We start from the raw sequence: 27,642 nt of genomic DNA, 5'->3' as shown, positions 1-27,642 counted from the left end.
TAAAAATAGTAGAGTATTTGTTAATTAGAACGTGTTGTGGAACAGTAGCCTGTTTAAATTACAAAGAGTTCTTAATAGCTGTGAGCGTGATCGGTATTCGATATATAATAATTCATAATCATAATGGTAATTAGAATAATGACAACGGTAATAATAAAGAGCGATAATTACAAAGAGAGCGTAGGTACGATTAATCGAGTAGATAATATTATATGTTGCACGCGACAGCGTTTTCTCGACTTTAAATAAAGAGAGGGGCGAAAAAAATAAAACGAGACGTGAAAAAAAAATGAGAAAATTGAGAGAGAACGAAATAAAAAAGAACGAAATAAAAATAAAAAAGGAAAATTGTCGAGCGAGAGGAAAAGAAAGCGCTTGATTTGCACGGGCAGCGGTACTCGATAATCGGGTAGAACACGTAAAAATTTGAAAAAAATATGGCATGCTGGATAATCATGTAGCTAGCTGTTATTCTTGTATATATAGTGACAGGAGAAGCTAGGCACAGGATAGCATTGCGACAGTCGGTATTACAATATTTTTTTTTTTTAATTTATCGTCATAGTTTCGCAGATATTGTACATTCACGTGTAGTTTAAGAAAAAAAAAATAGAAGGTTTCTTGTGTCTTCTACGCATACTGTGTTAATCTTCGTCACAATATCGACGTCGAATCTCGAAACTTTCTTTCTCATGTATCATCAAGTAAATCAATAGAAAAGTTCGACGATTCGTTTCTCATGGCACTCGAGCCGAATTGAGCACCGTCTTTAAAATGTGCGTCCAAATGACCGATTAAAAAGGTCGATTTATTGCAATCGATATAACGCGATTTGTCTTATACGAACAGTCGTTTAAATATTTGGAAATCCAAAGTAATTTCACCAAATTTCTCTCTTTTATTTCGACGATTTAATTTCACCGATTAAATACGATTCATTTTGCCTTGTACAAAGTGATTCGCACGACGTGGTCTGTTATCAAAATTATCGACGTTCAAAGGAAACTTTTTTTATTTCTCAATGATCATGAACATTTTAATGATTCTCGATATCTCTGTTTCGAGTTCGATCAAAATAAAAGACAGACGTACATATACGTAAGCATGTTCTTACTTTCGACGATATCACGTTTTCTGTCAAATCAAAAAATCCTCTGCCAGATTACGCCATTAACTTTAAAAATTCTCACGTTAGCGACACCGCGTGAACCACCCTGCAAAACCCATCGACAGTTCCAACTTCATTTTCTCGCGTTTATTGCGTTTTGAAAAAAAAAAAAAAAAAAAATGCCGAGGAGAGAAAGAAAAACGGACTCAATTTGGCGTGTGCCAGGGATGTCGATATTGTTATCACCCGGCGTCTCTGACCCTACAAAAGCACTGTGTGTGCATCTATATACGCGCTGGCGCGCACGTGCACACGCGTTATGTGTGAGTATGTGTGCGGCTGTGTGTGGTGTGTCCTCTTTCATTCGATCGCTACGTGATGCACAGGTATTTTATAACGTGGCTACTGGTGCTCGTGTACCTGTTTCGTACCTTCGACCATCGCATTTTTCGACTCGTTACGTCGTCTCGAAATCTCGAGAGAAAGTCTCTGTAGTTCGGCCAAGCCTTTCGAATTTCCATGGTAAAACCATCGCGAGTAATCCCGAGCGCACGCGACCATAGGGAGTAAACGGTTTAACAGCTCGAGTGGTAAAGTTTGATGGCCTAATAAGAAACAGACGACGGTGTCGCGTGTAAAACCCATCGATCCCGACCGAGAAAAGATAATCCGAAAACGTTAAACGACACGATGGTGGCCGGTACGAGGCGTCGTTCTCGCGACAAGTGTTCGTCGAAGGGAACCCGGACCATCGTTCGAGCGATTAGAAATTATTGCAGACACTACGAAGAAGAAACGAAAAGACAAGCGAAGAGAACATGTGAACCAGCACGCGGGAAAATAAGAGTAAACTCGTGACTTGGTCAGACTGTTTCCAGAGAACCAACAAAAATCCCGAATTCGTTAATTAAAGGGAGACACGCGTGTAAATTGCGAACAGAGAAAAATGAAAAAAACATAAAGAAGGTCGATGATGAGGAAAAAAAAATATATAAAAAAAGATTCACAGATGATCGATGTAGAAATGCCGGATGCAAACGATTGAGAACACACACAAAAAAAAAAAGAAAAAAAAAGAAAAAAGAACACGTGGTATGGTCCGCGGAATATGGTTCATGTGAAATACTTGGCGTGAGAAACGTCTGAAAGAGACGCAGTATAATATCTTACCTCTGATTTGTCACATCGTGATACACTTAATCTAGCAATGGACAGAGTAGAGACGGTGAAATGATGGAAGGAACAAGTTGGGCATGGAGTAGACAGGTTAGAGAAAAGATGTCGATCGCAAAAAAATGGGATGGACGACATAGAAAACCAGGCAATCGTAGTCTTACCTCGAGAGGTCCTTCGTCTGGGTCCTCGTGCAAATCGGAAGAAAAAAATAAATGTAGAGGAGACGGTGGAGAGAAAGGGGAGGAGGAGATTGAACGAAGAAATCACAAGGACGACGGTAACGCTCATTAGTGAACATGAAGTCGATGAGGGTTTAATGACGATGTAGGATCGTAGAATGCAGTTCGCGTCCCGCGAAGCGGGTTGGGGGACTCTCGAGCATGGAGGCAAGGTGAGAGACAGCGGATTCTTCGAAAGCAATTAATCGAGAGTGCAACTAATGGACAAAAGATTCGCGGAAAGAATGGCAGCGGTGCCGGAAACCGGCTTCGGGCAAAGAACTTCTTCAGGGAACGCTCCAGTTCGAAAGTAATTTCGCACTCGACGAATCAATTTGCTTTCGCTAAATATACCAATACATTTTCTTCTAATTATATGAAACGAGACTCGCGTTGAGCGAAACGTTCTTTAAAGAAAAGCGACTCCCTGGAAAATTTCAATATCACCGAACCATCGTTACAGTAGTGTCATTTGATTGAAGAACTTTGAATCAAGTTCCAAATCAAAAAATCACTGCTTATGGATTCCTCACCAACCACAATTCCATCGTGAATTCCATCTGAACATGACCAAAAACCTCGAGGACGCGACTCGCGATGGAAGGTTCCCCTGAAAGGGATGATCGAGGGCGGAGAGAATTTTGGGGTTGGTAACTCGATTTTTTTTCGAGTTATCTGAGGGTATTTCGGTGAGGGGTCGGGAGGCGTCATACGACATCTTACCTCCAGAAGCTCCTGACTTTGCGTCTGGGTCTGGGCCTGCTGAGTATTGTCCATGCTGGCGTTGGTGGTGGTGGTGGTGCCTGTGGACATGGTGCTGGAGATTGGCGGTGTGGAGAGCTGCGTCGGTTGCGACGTCGACGGGACGACCGTGGCGGAGGTGGTCGGCAATGGGAGAGGCGGTGGTGGTGGCGGCGGCACCACCTGCACCTGTGGCGGTGCCACCACGATGGCGGTGGGCAACGTGGTGCCGGTGGTGCTACTGTTGGTGGTGTTGACGGTGTTTAACACCGTATTGTTCGTCACCAACGACGTGACGGACGCCAAATTCGACGATGATGAGGACAGGCCGGACTTTTTTGCGACCGTGTCCTCGACATCAGAGTGCTGCATCATGTCGCGGTTCCTCCAGCTCTCCGCGATGCTTTCCCGATTCTTCCAAATGGTGGCCACCGTGCTGCTAGCCAGACCCAGCTCGCGCGCCACGTCGCTCTTGCTCTTACCGCGTTCGATCTCTTGGATGATCTTCATTTTCTGCTTGATCGTGAACGCTAGCCGCTTTCGACCCTGCGTTTGTAGGTTTAGGGATGCCCAATAATCGATCGTGTTAATCGGCGGTACGTGATTACGTGGTGGTACGCGTGCGAGTGATACCCGTCGCTCTTTTCGACGACGGTGGCCCGTCCTTCGTTCGAGGAGGACGTTCGTAAACAATTGTTTTGAGCAACTTGGGTGAATGATCGTGGTGGTAGTGGTAGTGGTCGTGATGGTGGTGGTAGGTGGTGGTTGGATTTCTAGCGTGGTCTCACTGTGAAGAGGATAGGCTGAGCCTTTTTCGAGCTTCGTAACCAACTGAAAGTTGGAACAGAACAAACTAAGAGGCTCTACACCAGCGATCTTACGATTCTTCAACGCTATACTCTTTCTTTCTTTCTTTTTTTTTTTTTCTCTCTCTATTCTATACCGTATTCGTCGTATTGTCTACATAAAAATTGACTCTTTGTTTTCCCCTCGATCGTCGGTGTAACAAAAATGATTTCTAACGTAGAGAGAAATAAAATGAAACATAGGTGGAAGGGGAAAAAATCGATTAGGATCGATTATACAAGTGAACTGGGCATCCCTAGGCCGCGTTTCAGCTGGTTAATTACATGTATGTATTTTCTGTTTCCCTCTCCTTTCGGCTGACGTTCTTTCATCTCCTCAAAACGTCTTGCTCTGCGCGGGGTAACTGCGTGTTGCGTGTGTTTTCAACAGAGGGGGACCAAGGTGGACACGTATGTGATGTATAGTGCGTGTGAAGGTGGATGCAAGTGAATGCGAAGGAACGAATGAGCGAACGAGTGACAGAGTGATTGAAAATGGGCGATAAGGCCTCGATGGGGGTTTGGTCTGTAGTTTTGGTGTGTCTCGCTTCCTCGGGCGATAGGATATTCCGTTCACTTTGGATATCTTTTGGAAAAGCTATCACAATGGATGGGCTATTAAAGTTTCTACAGTCGCGTATCTACTCGCGTCGGTTTTCGGTCTTCGCCGCGGAAAAATCCTCGAAAATGTTCGACGACACAGTCGAGGATATTTCACGAGATCGTAAACTTGATTTCTCGCACCACGAATCATTCTTTCACCGATGTTCGACGAGCGAGAAAGGAACTTCGTCTGGTATTCGAACAACCGGAGAAGTTTTCCGGGCGAAGTACGCTTTCCCTTTGCGCTCTCGAGATCGTGTACATGTCGATTTTCTTTGTCGTTTTCCTCCATATTCCCTCTATTTCATGCTAAATACTTCTACCAACTTCTCGGCGTTTTGGTCTGTCGAACGAAAGAAATCGAGTCGTGTACACGATCCAGGGCGCAGGTTCTATACGTTCGAGAAAAGGAAGCTAATCTAAATGGATTCTGGTTCTAACCGATTAATCTAACTTCTCACACGATCATTCGCCGTCGATCTATGTGAAATCGGGTGAGAACAAACTATACGACGACAAAGATCGATATATATGAGACTGTCTACAGCGCACACAAAAAGCACCGGGAATTATGCATCATCGAGTTCACGTACACGACTATGGGAACACATCTCGGGCAGACTATCTCGATACGTAGGTGGAGCGAATTATTATCCACTAAAAATACCAAAACCACCGGAAACATCGATGTTTTCAATTTTATGTTCGCCAAGAACAATATCGTTTTAGTCTACTTTTATTTATATCCTGTTTCTATACTGAGAATACTATACAGGTTTCGCTAAATCGTTAAGAATTTTCAATCACCTAATAAAATTGTTGTAACTGTTGCAATTAGTATCTATTTTCGTAATTTGTAAAATTGAAACGCCTCTAACGATATGTAAAATTTAACGAATATATAGAAAATAACGGAAAAGAAGCAATTCGAAATTGAAACATCGACATCATGGAGGTCTCGATTTTTCTCGACAGTTCTTCCCTCCCATTCTCTCGTACATTTTCTCTCGCTCATTCTCTCTCTATGAAAGCTGCACGGTTCATCGCGGTTCTCATCAATGAAACCCAAAGACTGTCGGGTCGATTCTCGCCGTGTGGAGGACCCGGAAGCGAGATGCAGCCACAAACGATCCTCGATGGAAAACGACTAAAAAGAAACGCGTTCTCGGCTCACTGGCGACGAGGTGCGTAAACGAACAGAAAAATGTATCGAACACAAAACTAAAAAAAGAAACTTTGGAACTAAGGGGTACGAGATTAGGTGGAGAAATTGTTGGTATAGTATATTAGTTTGGAAGAGACTCTGGGAGGACATGCTGGGTTCTCCTGTCACTATTGCTAGCGATTCTCGATCGTCTATAGGGGTTCTTGGTTTTCGTGTGTCCTGGGACATTTTTTCTCTGTTTCTTCTCATTTTTTTTTTTTTTTTTGTTGTTTTTGGTTGGTTGTTTGGAATACGTAATGGGTGGTTTAAGGGGGTTTCACATATATGCGAGTATATAAAAGTTTTTGGAGTTTTACAAGAATATATCCACTGGAGAAGTATATATATATATATGTATGTATATATATAATGTACAAATAGATGTATATATAATATACGTATATAGATATAGATAATATATATATATACATATATGTATATGTATAATATAAATACGACACACACAGAGAGCATGCGACACGCACGACAGGTGGACAAAATACAAAAAAACGTAATAGGTATCCCAAATAGAGTGAGAGAACAGACTCCTTGTGAATGAAACAACGAGAATCGAGACAAAATGTGAAAAGGAAGTAAACACTGTCATAAAAGAGGGGTTTCAACTTACCTCGAGCAGCTGTTGATTTCGAATTTCCCGCTCTCGCCTCACTGCCTCCTGCCTTTCCGTTTTCTCTTGCTCCTTGATGAGCCTGCAACGGGAACACGATTAAGTGATCAATCATTACCGTGATAAATATTAAACCCTTTGTGGCCCGAATAGTATTTTTCTAGAAAGGAAAAATTCAAACTTACAAAGCGTATACTTCAAAAGAAAAAAAAATGTAGAATATGCAAATTACGAATTGCATTGATGAAAGAAATACATTATCCCATTATATCAGCATAGTTGTGTGAACTAAAATTCGATCAATTGATCTATCATTTACATAATTGATAAATATTTAACCTTCTGCGGTCCAAGTGTTTCTCTAGAACGAAGTAATTCCGCAATTTGCAACTGGGTCGAAACTTAAAACTAGAATTACGAATTGGGTTAATGAAGGGAAGACACTGCCTTATCGACATACATCGTTACATTTATATTTAAAACGATATTCAATGATTTACCTAGCTTGCTCCTTGTGTCGTTGCGCCTCCTCTTTCGCTAGCTTTTTTGCATATGCCAGTTTCTCCCTCTCGTACTGATTGTTTGTTCGCACGTCCCTGAAACCACCTGCGGCTCTCAACTCCTCCAATCTTCTCGCAACTTCCTGAGCGCCCAACCTAACGAATTCCGCCTCCGCGAGACCCATCGTTGGCTGTAGGAATTCACCCACAAGCGGACGAGACGAGAACGAAAAGTTTGCCGTCGTTAAGTCGGGTGGATTCTGTTGCTCCAAAAACTACAAAACACGATTCCAACGTAAGATAATCACGTATATATATAAACTACAATCTTTCAGTGCAAAAGAACGAGAAAAAAATATCAAATTAAAATGGATGAAAAATCAATAACGAAGGTATTAAAGGAGAAGAAACAAATCCTTTTCAAGAAAAGGAACTAACCTTCGCCAAATCCGGACTACTCCTGAACGTCTTTCCACAAGGACTATAATAAGACACGTCACCCTTTATCACCCCTGACTTTCCTAATCCCTTGATGACGGTCTCTCGCTTCCAGCCACGCTCAAGCGGCACCTGGAGATCCCTCTCGCTAGGCTTCACTTTTCTTCTCTTCGCGCTAGACACGCCATCCGCGTTGTCGTCGTCGGTGTCCGTCACAACGTCGGTGTTGCTGCCGCTCTCGCTCGTCACGTCCATGTTACTCTCCTCACCGGATACCTCGAGCACCTTGTTCTTCATCTTCTCCTGTAAAGACCGCTATATAGGGAGAATGGTTTTAGTGGAAAATCATAAGTGAAAAAAAACAAAACTGTCCGCGCCCGTGGTTTTCGCTTCGATTTTTCGGTATTTCTTCCTTCGTGATGCTCCATCTGCTTGAAATTTCACTTTTACAGTGAAAATTAATGTAGCTGTGCTCGTTCAAATTCTGATAATTTGCAATTCTCGCGAAACTAGCAGCAATTTCGTTTTGCATAAGAGTGCTCTTGAACTCTTTGACAAGTAAAGAGAATAGATCTGGCAAAAGTAAGAGAACTATTACGTCTTTTCCACTGTCTTTGGATTGCATATTTCTATGAGTGCGACGAAACAAATAGAGCTTAAATAGACATTTGTTCGATTAATTAAATATCATAATGAGAGCACTACATTTTGTTAGATACGTTTTCATATTAGGCGCGTTCTGTACACTGTTAAAGTTCCCGTAAATATCATAGTCATTAGATCACATTAAGCTGAAAACACTGAAAATAAATAATAGAGAACAATAATACTGAATGAGTCATTTGAATCTGGGCTGTACAACTCTATCGAGATTTAAACGAGCACTACTGTAACCGTAGCTTCAATAAAATCAATAAATCAAGATGCTTAACTCATCGAACGTACAAATTGCGTAAAACGAAACAAAGAATATACCCATTTAAAAAAAATCGAAAAATTATTTCCATAATGTATTTACTTACTATGAAATTTACCTGATTCTTGTCATCAGCCTGGCCAGTGGCAGTGGCATGCAATTGAGCAGCCAGAATATTCGACCTAAGTAACGAGACCTGATGAGACAATGGCACACTAGGATCCAAAGTGGGCGTCGGTTTGATTCCCAAAGCTCTACTCTGAGCTAGCAGCGAGGCCACCGTGTTCTTCTTCGGTTTAGATACTCCACGGCCCAAGTTTCTCGGCCGACCATCTTTGTGGTGGGTTGTGCTAGCGCTCTCGCTCTCCTCGCTTCCGCTGCTCGGTCGTTGAGGTGAATCCGCTGCAGCGAACAGCTGCGCCAAGGATGGACTCGGCGATGCTGGCACCGGTACGGAATTCTGTGGCACCCTTCGAGGCTTCGGTCCTGGCTTTCTTCTCGCTAGTTGTGGAAACAGTCGGTTTATACGAAATATGGTACAAAATTTTATTTGAAACTTCGTAATTTTTGCATTAAAATTTCTTTTTCAGTTCGCGATGGATGACACTCCAGCTCAAAAGTTTGGAGTTTCAAAAGAAATAATGATGTCCTTAATTAAATAACTATTTTATTCATAATTCTCTTATAGTGTTGAGATTGTAATTAATTATATGTAAAAATGAAACCTGTGTGTTATAATTATAATTCTTATTTCTTAAAGAAATGTATAAAAAAAATTTGTTTTGTGGAAAAAGCAAAAGGTGCTCTAACATTTTGAGCAGCTATGTACGTCAAACTCTTATTGGTCATTGTCACAAATTTATCAGATATATCAACACATCCATCAAACATTCATGGACAATCTACGTGTCACAATTCAGTGACATTACTTTATCAGGTGTGAATGAAGTTTCAGTTATAGCAAAAGTTCCTCTTTTATCGATCTAAAGCTGGACATCAAAATCTAAATCTAAAATTAGAATCAGTTTAACTCAAAACAAATACACTTATCTTCAAGTTACTAAGTTATTTGTTAAAATAGAGTGTTTCATATATGCAATATGAAGTATGAAAAGATAAAACATTCATAGAAGTTTTTGTCTTGTTTTTCTCAGTTGCAGTAGATTATCATAAATAAGCATTATTCACAGCCCTCGTTGCTAGTACATTTATTTCGATTCTTTACATTATTTTATTGTTTGGCTTGGTTCTATTGACTGACTCCATAGTGTATATGATTACTGTAGTCGTTGCGAATGGGTCAATCTATTCAGGTATTGTTGCGATATCGTTTGATGTTTTTGAATCATTTGAATTTTTGCGCAAATGTAGTACTTACAAGTTCGATCGGAGGCGAGTAACGACTGACTTAAATTACTGAGCTGACTGAGCGGCTGACTGCCTGAAATCGGCGAGCTACTGCTCGTCGTCGAGGGTTTCAGCGAGAGGTTCAGCGGCGCGTCCGAATCATTCGAATTGCTCGCGTTAGTGGTTGTTGTATACGACGATGGCGCTGGTAAGGCAGAGCCGTTTGTCGAGTGCGCCGGCAGTTTGATCACCTCCACGCGATCCACCGACTCCCTATAATCGTTCGACTCGGTCTGAAAGAAATACAAACGACAACATTACACCCAGTACTCTTAGGATCTTCTTTGGGATTTAACTTTGAAACTCTGTCTTCTAAGCTCTTCAATTCAGCCAACCGACTATATTAAACAGATTTAATTTTTGATTGATATCGTGCAGTGCATAGAATGCATTATTCGCAAGATATCTGATATCAAATAGATTAGAAATGTGATGATTCTTACACTCACCACACGCTAATTAATATTTTATAGGATGCACTGTCCTCGAGACATTTAGTATCAAATATATCAAGACTACAGCGATTCTTTCACTCACTATAGCATAATTAGTATTGTATAGAATGCATCATACGACATATAACATTTATATTTATCTAGAGGATTCTATTGCGAATTTCCAAACGTTTACAAATATGTATACTAATGTGTCTTAATCTCTAAAATCATACAGACTCTTCTACTAGAATTCGACTTTACTAACTAGCCTTGTCTTCAATTATTTGATGAACCTTTAATTAGAAAATTTATACATTTCTTGGCTGAGAATACACAGATTTCCACCCTAAGATAAATTGACTATATAACTATTTTTTAGACTACTTCCATTCTATCATAGCATTCTAAAATAGAAAATGATAATTACCCCCGTGCGATTATATTTTCTCGGTTCCATCATTAACGAGGATGTCGTGGTGTTTGTCTGATGAGCACTCAGAGCAGGTACCGGCGGTGGATGCACACTCACACTCGGTGTGTCTAAGGATATAGTCTTCTTCCTCCCGCGGTTCGTTGTGCCAGGAACCTTTGGACCGACTATGCTCGACGTGTACTTGATAATCTCAGTATCAGGTGGTAGGCGTACACCTCCTAATATACTGCTAGGATCGCTAAATAAATATAATTTAAATAATCATTTAGATCATTCAATCTCTTGTTTGCATTTCGACCGAATCTTGCAAGATTTACGAACGAGATACTTTTACTTAAATTTTCAATTCATGCGTTTAGTAGCCCTTCAAGCACACGATTATCGTATACTGAATTAATTATTGTAATATAGATATAACTAAATAAGATTGATATAAAAATAATTTTATAATCAAAGAATCATTCTATAATAATAAGAGCTTATAATACAGCATCAAAGTATTAGAGACGAATATGCGAAAGGATGAATATAATCTATGTCCACAAAGGGCTAAAATGTTAACCGCGCGTAATCGTCTTTTTTTCCGCGACTATTTTGAATATTAAATACAACGGAACGGGCGACTAGTTAAAGGACAAATTGTTTAAAACGGCGCGACGTTAAGGGCCATCGAGCAATCATAACAACGAAATTACACGGTTACAAGCATCGTATGAAAGTTAAATGAACAGGAGAGTGCCGGTAGCGCGGAATTCACGGGGGAGAGAGAGAGAGAGAGAGAGAGAGAGAGAGAGAGAGAGAAATGGAAATAGAGAAAAATACCCCATGAATTGCGAATAACAAATATCGATCGTGCACGAGCATCTCTTTCGATTCGTTTTGTTTTATCTCCTTCCTCTTCTCTTTCATTTTTATTCATTTTACGTATCATTTTCTTTTCTCTTTTCTTTTTTTTAGATTCGTCGTTGTTATTAATATTTTTACTTTTTTTTGTTCGTTCTTAACGATCTCTCACCTGCCCTCTTTCGCAGAACTGTAGGCGTATCGGCAAGCGTGGAAAAATAATTAATGGGAAACGGTAAGTGCGCTGCGGACGCGGGGCGTCTGTTAAAAAATAATGAAAACGGGAAAACCATCGATTTAACGAGCGTGCACACTCGTACCTGACAACGTTCGTTTGCGAATTCGGCGTGCTGCTGGTCGACGTGCTGTGATGAGACGACGTGACTGGTGCTTGAGTCGAAACCGGTAAACTGCTGCCCGTCATACTCGGCGTCGTCGAGCTGCTACTGCTCGCTGGCGTCTTGTGACTCTTACTTGACTTAGCTTTCGGTTCATAGGAAACAGAGACACTTTATCATTATTCATTCTTTTATACGCACTACCAAGTACGAGAAAGATAAAAGAAATTTCAAAAGTTTGATTAAAAATTACTAAGTTGTTTTACTCTTTCGTTACTAGACATTTGTAATTACGATTCTTATAACAAAGAATAATTCATGGTTGCCATATAAAAAGAGTTCATATTTTCTGAAGGAATACGGTATAACTTCATTTATCTGAATTAATTTCAATTTGAAGGTATTGATTTTCACTATTATTTATAATTTTTCATTCACATTGAGGCCGGAATTACATTTAGATAAGTCGACAGGAGTTTGTTTAATCAAACATAACTAGAATTTCATCGCAATATATAAATGAAGTTCAGATAAATGCTGTTTTACTATAGTTTTTGCAAAGAGCAATGAAACCAGTATTATACTTGTGACATTGACTTGTGTGTACAGTTATTTTTAAAAAATATACTTAAATATAAAAAAAATACTAAAAGCATCTTTTATAAATAAAATTGCAAAAGTATTTAGAGATATAATTAGATAATTTAATTATACTAACTAACTAACGCAATTACACGTGTCTCATACAGTGTATTTATCACGTGACTGTATTTTTTCTAATTGTTGTAGCGAAAGAGTTGAACAAATTCTGAAGAATTTTAATCTCGTGTGATTTCAGTAACTATATAGTGAAATTGGCAGCATTTAAAAAAATATCAAACGATCTAATCTAAAATTATTAGAATCAAATGTGAACAAAAGTAATGAACAGGAATAATATTAAATAAGGAAGAATGAAAGATTGTAAATTTGTGATACTTACACTTACTAGACTTGTGTGACGATAGGGACGGGGGATTAAGTAGAGAGGCAGGATAGGGTGGCAGAAGGCTCTCGGCACCAGGCGGAAATCCGGGTAGCCCTGCCGCTCCTTGTAACCTCGCGAGGTAGTCCTGTGCAGCTAAATGTGAGGCCATTGTCCACCACGCTGCACTAGCAGGATTGATACCTACAAATTTCAAATTGTTAGCTTCATTTTCACGTTGCTATCTTATAGTCGTTCATAACCATAATCACTTTATTATTGTTCATTCTACTGTGTTCCCTAAGACATTTTCGACACAATCGTGTTTTTCTACCGTTAAAAAATGTTTAAAGTTGAAGAAACATATGAAAAAATCGTTGTTGATATGCATGATTTCTTGTTCCAATTTCACCTTTTGCTTGTTAAAACAAGAGTGAGATTGGGACATAAAAATTCGAGAACCGCAGCAAATTAACCATGTATTACTAACCCAGATACACTCGAATTTCTCTTGTATGATGTTTTTGTAAATATTCATTTGTTTGTATTAATGTTGAATATATCGTTTAATATTTTATGATACTGTTTATTATTCGTTTATTGCCTGAAACGCGCAAACAAAAAAATGACATCAAATTGTCAAAACTCGTAAAATGAAATTTTAGGGCGATGACAAGCATACCTATGTTAATACTACGCTGAATTACTTTAAATTGAATTATAGATTTAATTCATACATTTAGTTTACGAATAAAAAATATGAACTCCTATGAAATTTCACAATTGAAGACACTGGTGCAATATGAAGTCAGCTTTATTGTTAAGTAACTTAAGTAAACCAATAAAAACTAACTCAAAATTAATCAAAATCAAATTTACAAAATAGCTAATATTACAGCTATCAATAATTTGAAAATATTCAAGAACAGACAGGTAATGGAAGTTTATTTTATTCCTAAATCAAGCAAACAATCAGGATAGGTAATAGAAAACTACCTGACAGACTAACGAATTTTAAAATTTCTATGAAAGACAAGCGTAACTTACCACTGATTCTCCTCTACGGGTTTCATGTAAAACCGTTAAATACCTATACCGTTTTTCCCTCTCCAGACAATACAATTTATATATTTCTACTGCTACTTTCGTATTCCTGTAAACCCTCCAATTACACAGTCCATTCTATACTAACATTGATATCTCTATAATGTGTAGGATAACAATGAAATTACCTAAACTCGCAGCCTGACTGGCAGCTACACTCAGAGTACCAAGGCTGCTATGGGAGTATGGAGGTGGTGGTGGAGCGGAAGCTGGTGTGTGCCCCCCGAATCCAGGAGCAGAGCCACCACGGCCCAAGATGGCATAAGCCGATGGTAAATGATGGGCCCCCAATCCATATCCGCCCGGCATTCCGCCGAATAACGACGAAGCTGCACTGTCGCCTCGAGGCCAATACGCTGCAATCAAAATCAAATTGGCACGTTCAATTACAGGTACTTACACGAGTGTAGAGACGTTATCGTTTAATTTCTTTGAAAAACAAACTTCTATTAGGTTATGTATGTTTACGATTATATATACAATATATGTATACAGGAGTAGTTTTCTATGGAATATTTTCACGAGCCAGGACATTATTAATAAGATAACTAGAACATGAAACGTTCAATTTGTGCTAAATATCGTAGGTGTTCCAATACTTATTAGACGCCACTGTAAATAAAATTTCAGTTTGAATTGAACTCTTTTAATATACCAATTATCACTTATAAATTACATCACTTATAAACGACTTATTAGTTAATAATATATCATGCTTTTTATACTTAACAATATCTGTAGCTAATTTATAGTGATACATACTCATCGTTAAATTTAAGTATACTCTTTTTTCTTGCTATGGTACAGCTGGGACGTTTAATGAATTTTTGAGTTTTAATATTGACGAGAGATTTTACCCATTACTTTCTAATATGCAAATTTACGAACAATATTCTGAACGTGTTACACGAGAAAATTAAAATGGTGCTTGTTCTGCGTGTTTGTTGAGTGATAAAATGAATAAATAACAGATATATGGTCGCCGTAAGAAAACAACGTCTTTGAGGGATGTACTTTCGATTTACAACTGCGATCGATATTGCGAATCCTCTTTATATATTGCGATATATAATATTGCGATAACTTCATAGCGAATCATCTCTATAAAGCTGTACGTAGAAGTAGTCCTATTTACATAACCTCCAAGTTCGATCATTTCGACAATTATCTACGATCTTACAAAATATTTGGGTATTTTCTTATTCAATCCCGTTATTTGTTATTGTAATTTCATTATTATTATTACTACTACTACTGCCAATTTGAATACTATTATTAACATACGTATATACAATTGAAATAAATTTGTTGCTCCCGTGCGTCCTGTCTAGCCATTTTTCAAACAACCCATTTTCTTTAGTCTTGAGGTGAATTTGGTGCCAAAGAAATACTCGGCGATGCACAACAGTATATTTATTTAACAATCCTCGCTTCCGACTCGTTTCGTACAATTCTCGATTTCAACTCACTATTCTCACTTCGTGGTTAAAACTCGACTGTTTTCTTCGTCCGATTTGTTTCTTTTGTCGCCCTTCGATATCCCCACTACGCACTCGTTCGTTAGGCATCCGCCACTGTTGCCACGTACTCCTTCTTCCAAATATTCGGCGGAAGGATCGTAGAGATATCGAAGGTTCATTTATCCTATCGGCCTTACGCTTCGGTGATGTACTTTGTGTATCGACGAAACCGTTAGAAAGTTCTGTTGTCAAATGCCGCTACAGTCTGATGCCAAATGCTACAAGGTAAGAATTTGATGCTTTGATAATTCATTGCCGAAAATACGCTACTACTAATTCCCAACCATCGTTGAAGTAATCGTTAAAGATTCCATTATTTAATTAAATGTTTAACTAACAATGAAACGGGAGAGCAGAAAAGAAGCTTCAAATTTTCATTACCAATACTAGCTGCAAACATTGTTGAGCACTCAGATTCGTACTCGTGTAACACGATACTGGTGCATACACGCACACACCCGTCGGCAATTCCAGTTAATTAACCAATTATCCGCGAGCGTCATACGCAATTGATTTACCTCCCGGAATTAAATATAATTCAGTACGGGAGGTTCGCAGAGCGCCAGCACGTACGTACGGCGTTGCCGAAAAATATTTGTAAATTCGGGAAACGAAGAGATAATTAGAGGGCCGGCCAGATATTTCGCCCTCGTTATGTAACCCCGTTAATGGACGCTGGAAACTCCGATCGCGAACGATGCGAAAAGATTGAAATGCGCAAGAACAACCTATCTGCTTACACACAACCCAAAACCTGATAGTTTAAATATTTCGAAAATCATTGGCTTAGAAGATTCAAAATTTCAATACCTTTTCAGTAATTAATGAAAAGAAAATTCCAACAGATTAATACAAAATTTAGCAATTTAATTAAAAGGGAAAAAGAGGAATACCATAGAAATTATCAATTCAGAAGATTAGAAGTTTCCTTAACGTTTCAATAATCCATGAATGGAAAATTTCCGCAGGTTTTATTCAAAGATTTAAGAAAGAAAGAAGAAAGGAAACATTACGCTAATCTTTTAGCGTGTGACACATCTTATATGTTTATATGTCTTTTTTATATACAGTAGAACTCCATTTATCTGAATCTATCAGAGAATGAACAATTCGTATAACTGGAGTTCACATAATAGGAATTCACAAATTTTCTTCGCCATTTATTATTCTTCGCTCGTATAATATAATATGAGTTCAGGTAACTAAAATTCCACTGAAATAAGTTGCGCCGTAGGTTTACTTTTATTTCTCAAGTTGGTAATAACTTACACCAATTGCTAATAACCTATCGTTGTGCCAGAATAACACTAACGTTTGACCGATTAAATTTCCCTAGTACAACGAATTATCCCTATCGAGGCGATTAACAATTAAATTGTTATCGGTTGTATCAACGATCGTAATGATACGCAGAACAGGAAGCGAGGAATAAATTGCAGTGTACACATTGCTGGAACTCGTTATGACGATGCCGTTTAGGTGAGATAAATAAAAACGGCGGATGCCGATACTTTCTAATTTTCATGAAGTGCTAACGATTTTCATAAAACCTTTCTTTAGTTATACGACTGTGATCAAGCATCGAGGATATCCTACGGTCCCTATGAAATTGCCCTAAATCTCCTCTATTACGCGTTCTTGCCTCGAATAATGATAGTGCTTTGACTGGCTGCGATTACGCTTCGTACTGATATACGAAGTTGAGCTTCTATTCTTTCTTTTTAAGTAGAATCATCAATGAATACAGATAGCTGTAAGTATCGGTTGAATGAAATTATACAGAAGGAGACGATTCAACTTCAATGGCAAATAATGGACTCGGTTCGAACTGAAACTAAACTGTATAATCGAAGCTTTCATTTGACATTCTTTTTAGAAATTAAATGTAATGGAGACACACAGAACAAGTTAATCATTCGATTCCTGGCAAATTAAACGCTAGTCATATATTTTAATATTAAAGTTTTATATAAAGATTCATAATCTAAACAGTTAGCTAATTAATAATCATTGCAAATATCTATTGCTATAATTTGACGACTAGTATTTTCTTAAGTAGAAAACGATAATTAAGAAGAGGCATAGCCCTTAGACGAGCAATGAACATTTATTAATTTTTATACATCTGTGGAAATATTTTTTTTATAATTTAATGTGCGCCACTAATCTCTATGTTCATAATTGCATAAGAACGTTGGATAGATTTTGCAATAACTTTAATTGCAATAATTTAAAAAACAAACACTATCCCATACGACAAACAGCACTAGAACAACTTACATAATTTTATACTCGTATAATTGCGTAAATTAATGTATGCATATGCAACATGCAAACGCAAATAATACAACCGTGACTGGTCAACGATATGTAAAAGCACGAGATTACATAAATAATCAGTTTGCGAGATCTTTCGTAATTTCACTCATAGATGCGATAAATTAAGAATGCTACATGCAAATATATGTAAAATATTTATTTTATGCTTTCGAAAATAAATTTCCTATATTTTTCCAAATGAAATGAATTATTGTTATTAATATCGAATCATTTATAGCGTCAGAAACTGAACTAAAATCTAATCCTGAGATACTTGGTCCATGCGTGTGAACGGTTGATCTTTATTAATCGAATCAATAATATTATACCATTTAATAAAATTTTATCTACCATTCAGAAATTAAAGATCAATCGACCTTGGAATTCCCCCCCCCCCAATTTTTCGTTGATCGAAGAACGAATCGAGTTTGGTCGAATTCTCGTGTTTCTACAATTTATTGTTACAAACGTGGTCGCAAATGTACCATAGATTTTCTACGAGTACGGCGGCCTTGAGCAAGGCCGTGGCATTGAAATCCAAGCGCCGCTTTAATTTATACCGGACGTTGAACCCTCGGCTGGCTTACACGACTACTTCACCGACTGGAGCAACTGCATAATACTCCAGCTGCATATATACATACTATACATACGTGTTATGTACATACATATAACTATATATATGTATATATGTATACATAGATGTACGTACGTAGTACGTACGCACGCGTTACGATGTTTTACATGATGGGAAATTGAAATTTTATCGCGATGGATTTTGTCTCTTCCCCACTTGGTTTCATCGCAATTACTTTGTTCTCACGATTTTTAACTTTTCTTTCACAGAGTTTCTCTATCCTTCCACGTTTTCACGGTATGCAGAACAAACGGCACAAGATTCTTTTGATACGCTACAGTTGCCGAAGGTAACGTCACGTTAATTTAAAAAATCGTAGTGTACGAAGTTTATGCGATGATTGGGAAAAGTTGAAGAAAAGAGACAGAGCAGGCTAAAAGCACAAGAGTCGTTAATAAAAAAAAATAAAACGGCAGTCTGTTGACATTAGAATCATTAGAGTGGTCAGTATGAGAAATTCGTGACTTCTTCATATATGTTTTTTTTTTTTTTGATGTACTATGATGCATTTTCGAGGATTTTCTATGATACTTTGTCAAGTATGTACACATATTACATAAAGAGTTATTTTCTTCTTTAAATTATATAATGTCATTTATTTTCATTATATCATTTTAATCTTGTTAGTTATCGATACTGCCAATAAATATTCTAATAATGCCTGTTAATAAACACCACGTATAAGACGAAACGGTTAAGAGATAGTTTCGAGAATTATACGAGACACGGGAATTACATTTCTGAACTTACTCTTTCGCTCATCCTCGCCAAGAACGTACATAACATTTTTTTACTCGACTTTTAATACAGTCACAAATTTCTTGCCTTAATGAGCCAGCGACGGTGCACGAGCTGTTACGTGCTTTCCTCTTTAACGTAGATGCTTTAATGGCAATCCATTATTCGAGTAACCGAGCGACCAGCGTGCAAGACAGAGAGAGATGGCGCGCATTAAGCCAGTCCGCCATTTTCGGGACCGCGGACTACGTTCGCCACGCCAACTTCTGTAACGATTCTCGATTAAAGAAACGACGAACAAACATCTCGTTTATTCGTTCGGCAGAATTCTGCCAGCCTGTATGAAATTTCGTTGCGAAACGCTTCTAGCAACGTAATGATCGTTAATTGAAAAGGAAAAAAATCTATAATTGGAGATTTCAACGATCTTTCGATCGGATAAATGAAGGCTGCGTGGATTCGCGTAACGAAGAGGAATTAAACGTATGGTAATCTTGTTTATACGAGACAATTTTATCGAAGGTTCTTCGTTTCCACAACATTGGCGCGATAAATCGTTCGACTAATCGTTTTTCCAACGAGTCGAACGAGACCAATTCTACAGGGTGGTTGGCAACTGGTGGTACAAGCGGAAAGGGGGTGATTCTAGGCGAAAAAACAAGTCGAAAATATAGAATAAAAATTTTTCGTTCGAGGCTTTGTTTTCGAGAAAATCGACTTTGAATTGTCGCTCGGTACGCGTGCACTTTATCGCGTCTCGTTATAACGGACCTCACTGTAGATCGTTGTCTCGATGAAAAAATTAAAAAAAAAATTTTTATTCTATATTTTCGACTTCTTTTTTCGCGTAGAATCACCCCCTTTCCGCTTGTACCACCTTGTATATCTTAGGAAAATTGAATGAAATAAAATGAAATTCACTGGAGGGAGAAGAAGACGTTGGGAAAATTGTACGAGAGAAATTGATGGAAAAAAATATGTGTTTGATGTTCGTTGTAGATCGGTAGCAGTACGTGTTCTTGAAAATTCAACAACACGGTGTTCTAAACGAAGACAAAGACTGCCAGTGCGGTCTTATAGTTTCAGCACGCGATGCGTCACGTTTATCGATTTGTGATTAAGCTTTGGTGTGAGAGCTGGCCAGCTGGGTACGGGCCACCTACCCAGAACTAGGGAGAACTAGGTAGTGACAGCATGAAGACACCTTGAATCGCTTGGAATAATCGAATTTTTAAGCTGCCTGTCCAAATTTCAATTTTCCAAACTCGCATTCTTCACGAAATTTGTCAATCCTGCTACTACACTTGAAAAAGTTCCTTAATTTTCATTGACTGAAATTAATTTAGTTTAACAATATCCTACCTGGTTTTGTATTAAATACAATTATTTATAAAATCTTTAATACAATTTTCCATAAAGTTTATTGACTGATTGTTTATTTAAATTTATAGAAAGACTGACTCAAGGTAAATCAGCTTCCTCACATGTCGCTGCACGATATTCCACACTCGTTGTATAAGTTTCAATCGGAACATCGAATTATCGCAGTAAGAATTATCGTCCGCTGAAAAACATTCTGAGATCGATATCGAGGCGATTTTAGATCGACACGAGTACGGGAACAAATCGCAGTTGCCACGGCAGATGGCTTTTACGTCGCCATAAAATTGGTCGGCCAACGAATCTGTCTTGGAATAAATATCAGCGCACGCACGATTCACACTCGCAATAACCGGCCACGCTCTCCAACGAGGACGTTTATTGCACGATTTTAACGATTTTAACGGCGGAGAGCTTTCGACATGGCCATCGATTAACGGAAAAACAATGCACACCCCCACACAGGGGGTGGGCCCTTTATTAACGGGCACGGAAAAACAGGAAATTAGCGACGCGCCCGTGACTGTCGCTTCCAGTCAGACGCCGACGATGATGATGAACGGGCACATCGATGACCCTATCCTGTGTTTCTACCCCCTTCCAAACGTTCTCTTATTCCGTTTCCACGAGGATGATTGCATTCTCTCTCGATATTTCGTGTTAAATCGCTACATATAAAATGTATAACGTTTCTTTCGAGCATAAATTTGCCGGACTAATATCATCCACTAAATCTTACATCTTCTATTAACTGGATCAAAAAAGAACATGTATTTATACAATGAAAAATGTAACAGGCTGACAGGAAAATTTAAATGTAAGTCAGTTGAAAGTTAAGATGGAATTAATCATAGAAAATAATAGACTTTCCAGTGACGAAAATCATATCCATATCTGAGTATCCTTTTCTCAAAGAAAATCCATTCTCATGGTTGAATAACATATAGACTACAATATATAAAATCCAATACTAATTCAAATCTTAAATAATAATAAAATATATTTATCTGTAAATAATAAATAATATGCTAAATAATAGAAGAGCGTTCGTCTTTAATGCAAAATGACAAAAATACCTAACTCTGATAATACCTGAATAATATAGAACGGTATACATTTACAATCCGAAATAACCAAAATACTTAAACCTAATTCTAACATGCGTGAGTAATAAAGGAGTACTTATCTATAAAGCAAAATACTCGGAAGACCTAGTTCCAATCCAAATATCCAATACTTAGTCAATGAAAAAAGTAACTAAAAGGTAGAACCTCAACGAAGTATCTTCTCGCTTCCATCTCTCGATACGTAATTCCACGTTAAAGGAGAAGCAAAAGCAACTAAAATTCGTTGGTTAACGAGAGATTCGACGCCACGGTCAAATTCTCCTCTGTACGTGGCTGCGTTCAATGAACAACAAATCTCGGCCAGGTTCGATGCGAAATCAGCGAACGAACAGCCCGATAAGAGAAACTAAACAAGCCAGGATAGACGAGAGGAGCGGATCGTAGGTGGAGGAAAGCGTTACGGAGCGACTGGTTCGTAGGATGTGTTCGGTCCGGGAGCCGGGAAAATGGCCGTGTTATTAAATCGATCGGCGCTCTCTGGCCAGTAGGGGTTGGAGCTAGGCCAGGGGGCTGCGAGAGGGAGAGAAACGTATATAGCCACGGGGATGATGAGAACGCGATGGAAAGGGGCTCGAGAATTACGAATGGCTCTTGCTTGGTCGTCACACCGCCGGAAATCGGCGTCTCCTGTTTACGCGTTTTAATACACAATGCTCGCTGCGGAATTATTCCAACGGATAAAGAAGAGGGTCGTCTGTTACGATTTCTGTGAAATGTGCTTGTTAACACATTGCCGGCCAACTTTCCAGTAAATGCAAAATTCTTCATTCATATTGATCGACGAGCTCTTATGGGAAAAGAACTTGCTTGGAAATTTCTGATTCTTCCTAATATTTGCCTCGACACCTATAATGACTCTTCAAGAATCTCGTTCTCCTTATAGTTATAAGGTTACATTTATAGTTGTATAATTATATACATATATATATTTATAGATATAAAGGGAAATTTAATAATAAATCTATTATTCGGATAAAAAATACCATACGTCTATTGGCTGTTTTTTCTGACAACTCCTTTTGTTTATTTGAAAGAAGATTAACTTACTTTCAACTTACAGAAATGGCTTCTTGCTAGGCTGGAATACAGAACACCGATCGGATGATTTACGAATTGAAATAAAGTTAGGTTTGTATGAGTAATAACGATTAATACTTCTATTTCACAGTTGGAAAAGCCAAATTTTTGCACGTGGTCCTAATTTGATAGCTAGAGACTGTATCTTTAACTTGTTAACCGAGTCGACGTTATAAATAAATCGATATCAGTTGAATTCTTGAATGCTTGCGAAACGGCGCCTAAATAAATTTCTAAATAAAGAAAATATTGTATCTAAGAGATTGACAATCCTAATAACGAGTTAATTCATCTTCCAGATTAATCCTCTTCAAATTCTGCGCTCTCCAGCTCGCAACTTATAATAATGAACACTAGACAGCAGAAATTCTACGAAATACCACGTTGAACCAAAGAAGACGAAGAAGAAGAAGAAGAAGAGCAAAGAAAAGCAAAAGAAACAGAGAGGGAGGAAGAACGAGATTATTGCGGAACAGGGTAACGTAACTTCTTGCTGCTATTTTAAGGGTACAGAATATACGGACTGGATCTTTTATCTTTCTTTCGTTTTTTCTTCCTTCCCCCTTTCTTCTCGTCGTTGGTGCAGTCTCGACGAGAGGAACGTGCCGAGAAGAAAATAGCTCGGACCAACGGTGTGGCACGGAACGACGCGAATCTTACGAGCTGGAAAGGCGACGGAATGAAAGATCCGAGATTTAACGCGACGCTATATTCATTCAACGTGTTCACCAGCGAGATACAAATAAGACTCGCGTAATCACGAAAGGGTCTCGTCGAGGCGAAGTACCACACGTATACATATGTACATACATACGTATCACGCTTCAGCTTTTTTCAATGCCCTTTTCCTATCCCCTGTGCCTAAAATCCCTGCATAGCCTTCGAGAATCGTCATAGCGCTATTGTTCCGGACTATGGGATCGTTCACTGGCGAGTGTAATGGGAAATCACGGCCTTTTCGTCCATCGGATTTTATATGTTTTCGTTCGACGGTTAATTCGAATAGTTTCAGTAATAATGCATTATTAATAGCGAGCTATTTACTGTTCGAGTATTTTGTATGGATTACCCGTGAAGAGGCGCCAATTTATAAGAAGCTATTTACGAAGACTCAGAAAAATGTCAATTTACAGATAATTAAATTTACAGCTGCTTTAATTTTAACATAGAATTTTGATCTTTTTTATTCATATCTATCATATGTTCTATCCTCTGAATCTGTAAGTGAAGGGTTTTTAAACGAGCCATTTATAAAGTCCCAGGAAGTTTTAAGGAACAAGTTAATTCAAATAATTTTAACATAGAAGGTTAATTTTCTCAGAGGACAAGCTGAAAATCGTACCGTGACGTAAGACAGGATTTTGAGAATTTACATTTAGTCATCTACTTCGATGTTCAAAAGTATCGCCTTAATAAGCTTGAAGAAGTATAATGAAATTTTTATAAAGAAAGAACGTATCATTTTACGAAAAGCATTAGACTTCTCAATCTCTCAAATAGTTGCGAATGACGCTATACATATTATATAATGGTGTGGTAGCCTTACAACTGTTCAATCATCGCTTACGAATTGCTCGATTCTGCCAGCCATTGTGCAGGTATACTCGACCAAGAATCGCAGAAATCTACACACGTCTTTTTAAATTCCTCATCTCTGCTCCGTATCGCAGAATTGAGACACTAAAAAGGAGCATACCATGTTATCAGGAGACATCGCGACACAGATTGCAATTACGAGCAAGAGCATCGTTTTATTACTTAGATAGGAAATAGTGGAAACAAGCGACGTGACGCGTGTCTTTGCAATTTCATGACGCTTCGCGATTTGGTGGTCTTAAACTCGGTGCAGACGATCGATGTAACGTCGTTGTTGCGATTTTGTAGCATGACGCGTTATGATTTGGCAGTTTTATTCGGTAGCGACGAGATGGCATTGTGATTTCGCAGTGACGCTGAGCCATTTGACAATTTTATTAGAAATTTCAGGCTTTTACATACACAAATATTCGAACTCGTACCATAAAATTATCAAGCTTATCTAAGCTTAGTTCTTTTAAAAGATTATTTATATTTCACGCTTTAATTTAATAAATCTTTAAGATTAGATTTCATTACATTTCAGAAGGTATATACATATGTTTTTGTTTGCTTTCAGTTGTAAGCTTAGTTCTTTTAAAAAATTATTTATATTTCACGCCTTAATTTAATAAATCTTTAAGATTAGATTTCATTACATTTCAGAAAGTATATACATATGTTTTTGTTTGCTTTCAGTTGTAAGCTTAGTTCTTTTAAAAAATTATTTATATTTCACGCTTTAATTTAATAAATATTTAAGATTAGATTTCATTACATTTCAGAAAGTATATACATATGTTTTTGTTTGCTTTCAGTTGTAAGCTTAGTTCTTTTAAAAAATTATTTATATTTCACGCTTTAATTTAATAAAACTTTAAGATTAGATTTCATTACATTGCAGAAGGTATATACATACGCTTTTGTTAGGATTACAATTAGCTTTCTCAGAAATCGAATAAACCCTATTGGAGCTTTTGATTTTAATAATAATAATTAGATCTTTGCGTCAGTGGATCTTTATGTAAATTTGTATTTCTATCAATAGTATCGATGAGTTATCTAAAAGTTATCTACCGAATTATCGACGAGTATCTAGCGAGTATTAATCGAGTATTAATTAGCGATCTTATTTTGCGACTTATACACTGACATAGCGAATCCGTTAGTACGAGCATCTCAGCGAATATTGTCTATATATTAATTTATTTAATCATCTTACATATACTCGACGGTTTCAACAACGAACTATCTCGACATTAAACCTCACCAATCCACCATCCTCTACACATAAACTTCTATAAATCAGTAGAATAAATCAGTAAAATAAAAGTAGAATAAATCAGTAGAATCAAAGAAACAGAATTTGCATTACGCACATTCTGTACGCGATACAACTCACACAAGCCTACACTTCCATTATTAGAAATATGAAGCTACCAAGTGACGCAGGATCGTCATAGAAAAACGGAACGACATCGCAACGTTCGTCTACAGCGATGCTGAAACGACAGCACAGACCAGCCGAGCGAAAGACGCGGATATCCAATCTATATCGACGACATTCTCCTCTTCCTTTCTCTGTTCCTCTCTCTCTCTCTCTCTCTCTCTCTCTCTTTCCTCCGGTTTTACACCTTAACGTCGGCGTTTCCGCTTATAACCGTCCAATCGCGATTCAGCATCGGTCCATGAGAGAGCGGAGAGAGAGCGTACGTGTGTATCCTGTCCCTCGAGGAAGAGGATCGATCGAGGGATCGGAATGCCGAGAGGGGTGGCGCGTGCGAGCGTCGCGCGTCGCCGCGATGCGATGGCTGGCTCGCCTCCAAATCGCTTTAATTTCGTTTACGCGGCGACCAAAGCGGAGGAGAAAAGCAGAGAGCGAGAGAGAAACAGAGGGATAAAGAGAGGCTCATTCGCGTGCAAGCGGTGACGAGAGCTAGGCAACTCGCTGGAGAAATCTTTGACTTTCCTTTAACCGTTTCTCTTTCTTCTTTTCTCTTTTCTATCCTTGTAAAATAACGAAATTACTAGATTGCTTATTTATGTATTTAAGATCACATTAACCTTAACACTAGAACTACATCGACAACTAGAATCGACTGGTGTTACAATTTTATTTTAGAATTCCTACTTCGTGTTATATTTTTTCCCACGATGATGTAATGACTTTCGCAACGATAACTAGAAGAATAATATAATGAGTTTTATTTTGCTTTTTATGTATTCAAAGTCAAAATAATTTTGTATCAAGGCTACTTAAAACGACTGATACTTGTCAAAGTGTAAAATCCGTATATCGAACCACAATTAACCAGTTTCCTCGTTTTCTACGCTTGCCACACGCTTTTCAAATTGTTACCGCGTATCATTCGATACGATGATAACAGTTATCAGGAAAATTCCGGATCGATCGCTAGAAATACCAGAGCAGTCAAAATGACTGGTTCTACAATTTTATAAATCTGTCAACCCTCGTTTAGGTCGATCATAGTCCCAGATGGATTAAAAATACCAAAAATGTACTACATAACCTGGAATTCCTTTTGTAAGAAAGTAATAAATCAATAAATATAAAAATATTCTATTATTACGTATCTTTTAAAGTCTAGTCATTGTCACTGATTTTCGTAGAAATAGCTTCATGTTAATTATCGGTAGTTCTAGTGTTAAGAGTTCATTCGGACGACTTTCCATTTCGGTTAACGTAGAGGCGTTTCCCTACTTTCTGCATAACTAAAGAAAATAATAAACATTCTTGGCAACGAAGATGCGCTGTTTGCGTTAAACATAATCTCAGGACTGACTCGCATTACGAATGCAAAAAACGTAACATTGGTTTATGTATTGGACTCTGCTTTGAGATTTACCATACAATACAAAATTATTAAATGTTCAATTTGAAAGATATAATTGAAAACTTTTATATTCTTCGTGTTATTATTGCTTAATGAAATAAATGGTCATTAAGGCTTTTCAGGTCACTACATAATTTATTTTAGTTACAATCAATATATTTTCCAATGAAAATTCAGTCTGCTCAACTTGCGCTCTTTCGCAAAAAATCGCAGCCCACGGTGTGCTTCTTCGTAAAGAGTGGGCAGTCCACGGCGTACGCTTAACGTCGGACAACGCAGCGCTCAAAGGGTTAAATCTTTGTTGAGCGTAGAATTTACATGCACTCTCGCTAAAAAAATTGTTTCTTATTTTTTCTTATTTATTTATTCTGGTATTTGTTATATCATTGACTCATTTAACCTTTCAATTATTCTTGTGAATTTTTGCCGAATTGTTTCGAGTCGATCACCGAATCGTGAAGTTATCAGCTTGCAACGAGAGGAGGACAATGATATTACTAAAGTTAATAAA

General features: G+C 38.0%; 1 protein-coding gene across 24 annotated transcripts in view; it reads right to left on the bottom strand.

The window, feature by feature from the left end:
* LOC126869373 (bromodomain adjacent to zinc finger domain protein 2B-like) overlaps nt 1–27,642 on the bottom strand; it is a 229,673-nt gene that overhangs the window by 16,210 nt on the left and 185,821 nt on the right. For 10 of the 24 annotated variants that reach the window (XM_050625812.1, XM_050625813.1, XM_050625811.1 and 7 more), the window contains 12 exons: nt 14,032–14,259; nt 12,818–13,003; nt 11,818–11,980; nt 11,670–11,687; nt 10,649–10,892; nt 9,756–10,017; nt 8,484–8,878; nt 7,462–7,776; nt 7,024–7,298; nt 6,524–6,605; nt 3,226–3,789; nt 2,446–2,469 (listed from right to left, as the gene is read on the bottom strand). In XM_050625812.1, the coding sequence (XP_050481769.1) occupies nt 2,446–2,469; nt 3,226–3,789; nt 6,524–6,605; nt 7,024–7,298; nt 7,462–7,776; nt 8,484–8,878; nt 9,756–10,017; nt 10,649–10,892; nt 11,670–11,687; nt 11,818–11,980; nt 12,818–13,003; nt 14,032–14,259 (2,756 nt within the window). The remainder of the gene's footprint in view (nt 1–2,445; nt 2,470–3,225; nt 3,790–6,523; nt 6,606–7,023; nt 7,299–7,461; nt 7,777–8,483; nt 8,879–9,755; nt 10,018–10,648; nt 10,893–11,669; nt 11,688–11,817; nt 11,981–12,817; nt 13,004–14,031; nt 14,260–27,642) is intronic. The other 14 variants (XM_050625830.1, XM_050625831.1, XM_050625832.1 and 11 more) reach the window with 7 other exon arrangements.

Source organism: Bombus huntii, chromosome 9, assembly GCF_024542735.1.
Source record: "Bombus huntii isolate Logan2020A chromosome 9, iyBomHunt1.1, whole genome shotgun sequence".
In the NCBI taxonomy this organism is placed as follows: Eukaryota; Metazoa; Arthropoda; class Insecta; order Hymenoptera; family Apidae; genus Bombus; species Bombus huntii.
Note: the sequence above shows the minus strand (reverse complement) of the source record. Positions and strands in the feature narration are given on the sequence as shown.